At 45.0% G+C, this 10,334-nt stretch overlaps 1 protein-coding gene across 2 annotated transcripts in view; it reads right to left on the bottom strand.

The window, feature by feature from the left end:
- Window positions 1-2,131, bottom strand: part of CABLES1 (Cdk5 and Abl enzyme substrate 1) — a 60,564-nt gene extending 58,433 nt beyond the window's left edge. For both annotated transcript variants that reach the window (XM_008568404.1, XM_008568405.1), the window contains exon 1: window positions 1,680-2,131. In XM_008568404.1, the coding sequence (XP_008566626.1) occupies window positions 1,680-1,837 (158 nt within the window). In that variant the 5' untranslated portion in view covers window positions 1,838-2,131. The remainder of the gene's footprint in view (window positions 1-1,679) is intronic.
- Between the last annotated feature and the right edge of the window lie 8,203 nt (window positions 2,132-10,334).

Here is a 10,334-nt window from a genome sequence, read left to right as displayed (position 1 = left end):
AAATCAAATTTTTTTTTAAATATAACCCCTCCCTTCCTACAAAAACCAGGTATTTATCGGGCTTTTTTTTTTTTTTTTTTTTTTTTTTTTTTTTCTCCTTTTTGTCTTTTTTCGTGTCCGGCAACGGATCGCAACCCTCAGTGTCGCCCCCGTACCGGACCGGGACCGGCAACGGGATCGCAACCCTCGGGCCGGCCCAGTTATCGGACTTTGTGTCCCGACACCGCCAGCATCAAGAGGTGGGAACACTATTAATTTGACCCATTGCTTTGGCTTTGTCAGTGATTTTATTTAGGAATTAAAGGCTTTCTACATTTATTTTATGGTTAAAGATATTATGGACAGAAACAAAAATATAAAAAAAGATGAATTATACTTATGTGGCATAAGTAAGGTTTATATTAAGTAAAAGCCTCAAAAAAGAAGAAAACAGTGGTCAATCGAATAAGGCACTGTAATTCGAAGTGACATTGAGAGAAAGGTCAAAATTCAGAGTATCCCATTTAAATTTTAACTAAAATCTCTGTACTTAAAATGTGAACATATACTGACTACACAGAAATTATTTAGGGAGCTTAATCTCACTAGTCTGAAACAACTGCAATTGTTATAAAATTATGTTCCCTATCCCTGTATAAGGCTTTAAAAGTAGGTATAAACTTCAGGAAAACAAGCCTTTAAAAACCATAATTGTTAGTGTTATACAGTTACACATATTGTATTTTATAGCACCGAGGTACAGGAATGCTGGGCCCTAATGAGTCTAAAAAGACTTTTGAGCAATTTTCACTTTGTATGGATTAGAGAGTATTAGTGGGGCCCACATGGTCTTCTATAAATCAGAAGAAGATCAAACAGAATGGTCTTTGCAGCAGGACAGCAGCTCTGGGATGGCCTTTCTAACTCGACGATTCAAGTCAGTGGAGAAGAGCTGCCCCTAACAGCCTCAGGGGACTCAGAGGTGTCAGAGCTCTGTTCCCACAGCCTCCATTGGGCTGAGATGAATGGACTCAGCCATTCAATCATAAGCACATTGGCAACAATGATTCCAATCTATCTGTTGTCAGGAGGGTTTTAATATCAAGGTCACAGAAATTTCAACCACAATTTTTATTTCATAGAACTCTCAAAAGAGTAACTGAAGAGCTGGAGAAACATGTACTCCAGATGTGAGCAAGCCTGAGAATATGAATCAACGCCGAGGAAAAATCTGCTGGCGAGGCTGTGATTTTACTCTCCTAAAGACAGTCACCAAAGCCAGAGCCAAAACCAACTTCAGACACTGACCAGCAGGGTATTTATGGACTAGAGCATACAGTGGTGGTGAAAAACTAAAAAAAACCCAACAAAGCAAAAAAACAAACAATACCCTCCCAAAACTCAACTGTTTTTCTCTTTGAAGTTTTCTAAAAAAAATATATTTGCATGCTCTCAAAAATTCAGTTTGTTGTTGGTCTAAACATCTTACTTAGCCTTAGGGAGCACTATCCTCTACAGATTCCTTTTGGTGATTCTGGCATGAGTGGGGTAGAAATTGTCCGGAAGGGTTGCATGAGATCTTTTTCATCTGAAAAGCGTGGGCTGAGCTTTGCTGAATTCTGGCCATTCAAATAGTGCCCCCACCCCACCCCACCCCACCCGCAGGCACTGGCAGAGAGACTTCTATGCTAATGTAGTACCTGCCATTCCTGGTATCATGTTGCCGCATGTTCTTGATAAAATGAATCTTCTTAAAATTCTTTGGTCTGGGCGAACCTGAGAGAGTTCGGCATCTGGGAAAAAAAAGACATTGTGAAAACACAGTCAGTTGCCCGCCGGACAGCTGAGACATCTCCATACAAAGACAGGAAGACCAGACAAATGGTTTGAGTCACCCCCAAAGCAGGCAGGAGTCGGCAGAGATAATGAAGACAATGCAGCTGGAAGAAAGGAAGTTTTAAAAAAACCCAATGACAGACAACTTCCTCGATAACACTGATAATATTTTATATGGGTCTCTGAAACGCTAGCTAATGAAAACCATTGTCCCAGTTACAGTAAAAAAAACCTACACAGATTCCAAAGGCATTATTTGTTATTGTCATCTTAAAAAGAATCCTCCTGTAAGATAAAGGGAAGAGAAAACTATAAATTTAAAAGGGGCGGGGGTCATACTGAAAAATTCAGTTAAAAAACAACCCTGAGTCATTTTTCTTCTGTAGCAGGATTTTGGCCTCAATCACCTGGACAGCTGCCTCAATTCTCAACTTGACTATGCCTGGGAAACTGCAGCTGTAAACTGAGTAAGAATCAGAGACCCAGCTAGTTGCTGCTGTTTTTTTTTTTTTTTTTAAAAGATAAATTTTAAATAAACATTTGTTGGACTAAAGTGAGACTCAAAATATTCTTTTTTTCCTGGAATATATGACATCCACGTGCACTATAGCACTGGCAAAACAGACCACAGGCCAAAGAAATCTTGGTTGTATACTGTGTTTCAAAGATACTGGCAGATTGTAAACTACAAAACTGTAACAACAATAAAAAAGCAAAAAACTCAACAAACGAGTCTGAAGTTTGGTCTTTTCTTGATAAAGGGAGCTATGACTTTTCTATTTTGTTTTTTGTTTTCTGACCGTGGGCCCCAAGAGCTGGCTCCTGCCATGGGATGTGGGTACCCACGACCTTATGCTTCAGAAGGCAAGGTCCAGAGAAGCAGTGCCCTGTGTCCCAAAACACACATTGACAGCTGGGCTGGGACATCAAATTTAGTCAATTTTGAATGTTGAGGCTTCAGGTAAAGAAGTAGCAATATGATCCAAACAAGGAAGCACGGTTAAGGGGAAGGCGGGATGTTGGGGCACGTTTGAGAATCGCACTGAGGAATGGGCAGGGTTACAGACCTGCACAGCAATGCCAATCTTTACTCTCCCCCAAGGGCCCCTTTCGAGGGGGGTTAGGCCCAGTACGTTTCCTGCCACCCGTCTGTCCCCAACCCACCCTTCCAGTAAGGGTCAGGCTTCCTAAAAGCCCTTTCCCAGAGAGCACCGAAAAAAATTTTTCCTAGGAAACAGCACCTTAAGATACACTTAAACTCGGGCCGGCCCGGTGGCGCACTGGATAGTGCGCCGCTTGGGAAGCGCGGCAGCGCTCCCGCCCAAGGGTTCGGATCCCACATACAGACCGGTTCCCGCTCACTGGTTGAGTGAGGCGCGGGAGCAACACCGAGGGTTGCGATCCCGTTGCCGGTCCCTGGTCCGGTGCGGGGGCAACACTGAGGGTTGCGATCCGTTGCCGGACACGGAAAAAGACAAAAAAGACAAAAAAAAAAAAAAAAAGATACACTTAAACTCAAATAACCCTAAAGTAAACGGATTTAGACCAAAACAAACGCATGATATCGGGCATTTATTTGGGGGCTTTCATCAGGAAAAAGGGGTTCCATGGGCCGTGGGCCAGTGGAGGAAAGCCCCACTTCTGGTCATTGTCCAATACACTAGAGAAAGAAACTTCAGCAGAAACCACAGACCTCCTGGCCTCTACCTGGAAATTCACTACCAACCCTCATCTACCACATTATTATTTCAGCCCTCCCTGCTGTTGATGTGCGGCTTAAATATGAGGATTAAAGACGATGATGTATATGAGCTTCGCAAACTGTCAAGTGACACATTCAAAAACAATATACGTACGTGTAAACATTCACTTGCAAATTTCAAGTGTTGTTATTATTAAGAAATCAGCCCTACAAAAGTGCCTATTTTGTTACTATTTGCCTCCAAATTCTTAAAACTGCAGCCCTAAATAAAGTTCCTGGATTCTAGGCTTTAAAGGAAGATTCCTTTTAAAAACTTGCGAAGCCCTGTTAGAGGACATTAGTAAATGCTTCCTGTGGACTCCAGGCAAGATTAGAAGAGGGGACAGTGTCCACCAATCCTCCTCCCTACCCCAGGCTTCCAAACCGTGATTTAACTGGCTTGGGATTCTAGGGGACAGAGCCTCACTCTGCCTTCTTGGGACCGCTCTCTGGAAGCAGACCCAGAACCCCAAACTGCCACCAGGATACCTGCTTGAGTCTGCAGGCCTCTCAAAGTTCCCAACTGTCTCTCTCATGCACAGAAAATTCTAGAAACATGGGGTCACTGGAGAGAAGAGAATTTACACTTTCAGTGTTTTCTGGATAGAGCCAAGGGCACAAGAATGTCTTCATACCCTTACTCCTCTTCCCCACAAAAGTTGAGTTTCCTGGGCCAGCCAGTCTGACAGTGAGCAGGTTCAAGCAGCTCACAGATCCTGCCACTTCAGCAAACTCATACCTCCCTCCTCCCACCTCCCAGCTGCGAGAAGCTGGTACTGATGCCAGCACAGAGGAGAGACAACCCCAAGCTGTCCCTGCCTCCCATGCCTGCAGAAAGAGAGGCACTAAATTCCTCAGCCATCTGCTGGAACTGGAAGTCAGCAAAAGGGCCACAGGTGGCTGTCCACACCAGTAGAGGAAGGAGGCAGCTGCTGCAGCCACCAGCACCCACCAACCCAGAGTCTGCAAACCCAGGCAGGTACTGATGGCCGTCACATCTGCCACACACAGGCCAAGGCTTTCTCTGACACCTGGTAGAGATGTCCCAACTCCTCATTTCTAGGATACCAAGTAGGGCAGGTGGAAAACTCCTCAGTCCAAGTCCTGTCACTGTAAATGCTCAGTGATGCACAAGAGAAAAAAGAGAAAAGTAAGACTTTTAACAGGATAACTCAACAAAGGTCCTTTGTTTCGATATCAGCACCCAAGCACCCAATTCTAACTGTACACCCTACGAATGTAGCCCTTCATTCAGCAAGCTGTTGTCTTTTTTTTTTTTTTTAAAGCATTCAACTAAACCACCAGGGAATCTAAGAAATGCTTTAAGAGAACTGTGGTGTTAGCAACAATTGCCAAGGAAACTGGAATACAGAGTGCTGAGGTTGGGGCAGGTTATGCAAAGAACGAATTAATTTCAAAGCCTCCTGCATTAACGTGTAAATATCCATTTAAAAACATGCATTTTAAGTGATGCGAAATTAAATTAGGATAGAATTAAATTAAGAACTAATTTAATGAAAGATTAGCTTCTTCTTGTTAGCACTGATTACAGGATACACCTAATTATGTGAAAGGTTTAATAGATGCCTTAAAACCATTTGTTCTCTGTGCTAAGCTTAAACGCAAGTTGAGCTAATAGCCTTCCACCCCCACAGTTCCCAAAACTCTTCCATGTCATTATTGGTACCTTCATTTCATACACTGTCAAGGATCTCAGCAATTAGCTGACTCAGCCCTCCCATTTTACAGATGGGAAAACCGAGTCCCCAGGGACACTAAGTGAATTTCCAAGACCACATGACCAGTTAGAAGAGTCAGGCCAAGAATCTGGTCCCTTTACTTCCAAATGAATGGCTTTTCTTCTACACCATGTTAATTTTATTTCCTACAAACAAGTCAATTTCTTTCTTTTTGATGAACAAGTCAACTTCTAAGTAAATACGAGAACTCTTTAAATTAAAAAAAAGTCCATATGGGGAATAAAGACTAAAACTGACCAAATTCTTTGATTTCTGACTTATTTGTATTTCTTACAAAGGTTTATATTTACACAAGATAGTTAAAATCCAGGATGGTCTGTAAGTAAGAGGTGGACGAAGTCACGGTTAAGGCAGGTAACCATTTTTCCTTTGCTGCTTTTGCCACCCCAGTGCTGAGGAGTAGAGGGGAGAGGACCGATCTGGCTGGCCAGTCGGGGATTCCAGGAGGAGGGGGCAGAGATGACAGAGCACTGGCAGGAACACAGAGCCCAGGTCTGCCTCAGGCCACCCGTTAACCACCTTGAGACACATGACACCTGCACTGAGCCTCAACAACCCTGTCTGGGAATCCCCAAGGAGGGATTTCTTAGCCTGTACCACCCTAGATCTCCTGGTTTCCTCCACTCATAATCACATACTGCTCCAATGACTGTGGCTTCTAGCAGCCTCTGAAATACCAGGGGCTTTTCAGCTGTCCTCATTGATTTTCCCATTTGTGGCTGGCGTGAAGGAGGGTCTTGGTCAGAACTGGACTCACCTGCTCTAAAGTCAAAGCCACTTGGTGCCTCCTAGGAAAATTTGTCTTCCACTCTCAGTGATTGTCTCAACCAAAGCCAGCTCCCTAATTTGACATTTAATGTGGCTTTCTGTATGACTCCTGCAGGGAAACAGTCTTCTCCCAATATTTAATAGTGCCTCCTAGGACACTTGTACCCAAAGCCACATTCACCATGCAGGTACAGCCATTCATCCTGAAATGCTCCCAGAGGGTAAGCATGTTTCCAAAAAGACGTGAAAAGTGAAGATCGGACTGTTTGGCCCTGACTCTCTCTTTGGAATGACACTGGTGACACCACCATTGCATGACGCGTTTGGTCAGACCCCAGACCTGGTTGTGCTCACTTGCCCTCTGCAATTCATGCATGCAGAGCTGGTAGACACAACCTCTCAGCTGGGAGTGAAGTTACAGGCGGGGAAGGTGCCATCCTCAGGGTGAAACTCCTCTCTCTACAGCAGCATCCTCCCAGGCTCCAGGGGATGATACGGACTCCCGAGTGCTGGCCAGTGGCCACAGTACCTTGGGCACAGACGCAGGTTGGAGGGGAGCCAATGCAAGCCCAAGGAGCTCACATGCTCACATCCTCCCATGCACCCCTCCCCCTGCCACCTCCTGGCAGTCTCTGGGAAACCCCAGAGTCTCATCTTCCCTGGCTCCTCCTGCAAGGCGGAGGCCCCACACAGCTCGGGCTGGAGTGGGGATGAAAGATGTAGGCCCTGAGTATTTTCTCCTCCATGAGGAGGACCTGGCTGGACCTTGGCACAGATGTGAGCCAGATGGGGAGGGCAGGATCAGAGGCCGGGAACCTGCCAGTCACAGGCACAGCACAGCTCAGCAATTGCTGTCACCCAATAAGATGCCTCACGAGCACTTTCCTAATTCCAAGGAAGAAAGAGAACACTTTCAGACCCAAGGAAGCACTCCCAACCATCCTAATCAGGTTTCCCCAGCAAGGAGCAAGAGCGAGTCATCACAGTCAGCTCCTAAGGAACTCTGGCTGGCCCTCCTGCTGATAATGAAGTCCTGGACCCAAACTATTATGTAACCACATCTGGGGAAGGAGCTGGGACAGTGCTGGGCTCTTCTTCCATTAAGCAGCAGCTTTCAAGATGTAAAGGAAACCACAAGAGGAAAAGCACCCAAATACACACGCAAACTGGGCTATTCCAACACATAACTGGGATTTAATAATTTTCTAGTTCTAAAGGTCCTCAGGTTTGAGGTTCCAAACCAGGAGTGTGTTCCATAGTCCCTGAGATTCAGACGGTCATCTTTAAGTTTAGTTCTGTAGATCAAAAACTTAAAAAAAAAAGAAAAAAAATCAATCTTTGGCTGTCATTTTGTACTACAAGCCATTTACAAATACATAAATGAAACATCAAAAAATTACCTCCGTAAAGGAGCATTCTCTTCAATATCTTCCAGGGTCTCCAAGGATGATCTCTGGGAGATGAGGCGACGTCTGCAGAGGGAGGGGGAAAAAAAATCTATGAGTTAAAACTGCATTGTAAGACTGATCATACGTTTCTGTGAATCTAAGACTGTCCTAAAAAATAAAGTATATTAAAAAGAAAAAAAAAGATCAGACAAAAGCTGTCTTTAAAGGCTGCCATGTTCCTTCCGTGCACAGTGAATCCTAGCTGAATCCTGAGCTTTCTCCCTGCTCATAGTGCCTCTTCGTTGTGACTAAAGGGAATAGCTGACCCTTTCAATGCTGCAATTTCCCCAAGAGACAAAAAAAGACAAGATGCCTCTTGTACAGTTTTTCTAAAACATGAAATGATACTGCTAAGTATTTAAATATGAACAATCTGAACCAGGTAACTGATCAATATTAAATTTTAAAACCATATTAAATAAAACTTCAAAATCATTAGGATGCAATAAAAAAGTTATGGTCTCCAGATGGCCATGATTTCAAAAGCAACTAGAAATGAGAAGAAATTATTCCTTTGGGAGAGTTTCTCAGAGACCAAAGAATAAAGATGCACATAATTATGAGAAACATTAACTCTTGTGGGCTGCTGAAGAATTGCAAAGCACCTGTTAAAACCCTCTCAATCTAGTTTCTTTGGCCAGGCTGAAATAAGAAAAGACCCTAGAAGTAAGATTATCTGGTACAGGGAGCAGGGTGGGGTAGTAATTTTAAATAAATCCATTTGAAAAAGGACTATCATTTCATAGTAAATGATTGGGGTGGGGGTTGGGAGATAGAAAAAATTTAACTGGGTCTTTACCTTAAAAAAAAGGGATTAAAAAATATGGAGGTAAAGTCTATTTTCTATTACATTTGATGAAATTTAGGTTAAGAACATGCAATTACAACCATGTTCTAACTTGTTCTAAAGAACAAAGAATAAAACAACTGGTTTGTGGTCTTTGGGGGTTTTACATATACTTTTTCTGACCAACTACTCCAACACCTTTTGCTTCATGTTTTCCTTTTATAAGACAATCAGAAAGGTCATTTTTGCAAACCATTCAAGCGTTGCATCACTTTTCCAAGAGTCTTCTTTAATCTACTGATATTAAAATCCTTTTATGGGGCCGGCCCGGTGGCGCACTGCTACAGTGCGCCGCTTGGGAAGCGTGGCGGCGCTCCCGCCGAGGGTTCGGATCCCACATACAGACCGGCCGCTCACTGGCTGAGCGAGGAGCGGGGGCAACACCGAGGGTTGCGATCCCGTTGCCGGTCCTGGTCCGGTACGGGCGTGACACTGAGGGTTGCGATCCGTTGCCAGTCATGAAAAAAGACAAAAAGGAAAAAAATAATAATAATAAATATTCCTCACACATCCTACTCCTCCTCTTTTCTTTCCCAATTGTAAATTGGTCTAATTCCCTCAGATCCTCATTCATCAATGTGTGTGAACCTGCTGGCTGACTGGCTCAGTCGGTTAGAGCGCGGTGTTCTAACTCCAAGGTCAAGTGTTCGGATTCAAGCTGCTGAACGAAAGAATGATGAATGAATGATATGAAATGAAATAAATAAAATGTAGCCAATGTGTGTGAACTAAGCAATTCTCCAGCATCACTGTCATTGTCTTTGTGACGTACTGGACCTTCTGCAGGATCTGCAGTTTCGTTCTGCAATTAACTAACATTGAATTTCCATTTCCATAAAATTGCCGGATTTCCAACAGTCAGAGCTGTGGGAGAGACACTGGTCTTACCAGAGCGGGATATGAGGGGGTGGAAAACTGCTTTTACAGGGCCAATTCATTAGCAAACAGAACTTCCCTATGCAGCCCCGTAACTCTGGGGACCTAGCTTGCCAAGACCCCCGTGACAGTACCCTATAGCTGTGGCTCCAAAGTGTCTGTGCCAACAGTTGAGGCACAGCCCCTCTGAAATCTCAGTGAACCCTGAGGAAAGCCATCAGGTGAGCAGTGGGCCCAGCGTCTCCGGGTGCTGGGTCTGGCTGGTACGGAGTCCCAGGCTGGGACTGGGGCAGATGTCCCATTAGTTACACTCCCACCCACTGCAGCTCTCAAAGGCAGGAACCCCACACTCTCCATCCAATGGGTACTATAATTCATAAAGGAGCATGCATAGGTGCTGGGGTCAGACAGACTCAGATTTCAATCCTGGGGTCTCAAGACTTCGGGGACTTAGAAAGCTCCTTAATCCTAGAGCTTCAGTTTCCTCATCTATGAAATGGGCAAACAATAATTAAAAAATGGATAGATGGAAAGTCCTTGGCACATGACGGTTCTTTTTTTTTTTTTCCTTTTTGTCTTTTTTCGTGACCGGCAACGGATCGCAAGCCTCAGTGTCGCGCCCGCACCTCGCTCAGCCAGTGAGCGGCTGGTCTGTGTGTGGGATCCGAACCCTCGGCGGGAGTGCCACCGCGCTCCCAAGCGGCGCACTGTAGCAGTGAGCCACCGGGCCGGCCCACACATGACGGTTCTTGATGAACGGGAGCTACTCCAGGTTCCTCTGCTGGGGTTGAACCCTGAGCACCCCAGCTCAACCGACCAGGATCATGCTGACTGTCCTCTCTCCAGCTGCTGCTCCGTCCCAGCCAGTAGCAGGGTCACCCCAAAATGCCTGTGCCTGAGCCCACCTGAGACATGTGTTCCTTCCATACCCCCACCCACTTTTAAGCATAACTCACTCTGCACTTGTATACATGGACTGTACACGGGAGCCCACATCACACTTACTGGTACACTGGCCACCTTTAAAATTAGTCGTCCCCCCCCCCCCCCCCCCCCCCCCCCCCCCCCCCCCCCCCCCC

The sequence above is a fragment of the Galeopterus variegatus genome, unplaced genomic scaffold (assembly GCF_000696425.1).
Source record: "Galeopterus variegatus unplaced genomic scaffold, G_variegatus-3.0.2 Scaffold407, whole genome shotgun sequence".
Classification (NCBI taxonomy): Eukaryota; Metazoa; Chordata; class Mammalia; order Dermoptera; family Cynocephalidae; genus Galeopterus; species Galeopterus variegatus.
Note: the sequence above shows the minus strand (reverse complement) of the source record. Positions and strands in the feature narration are given on the sequence as shown.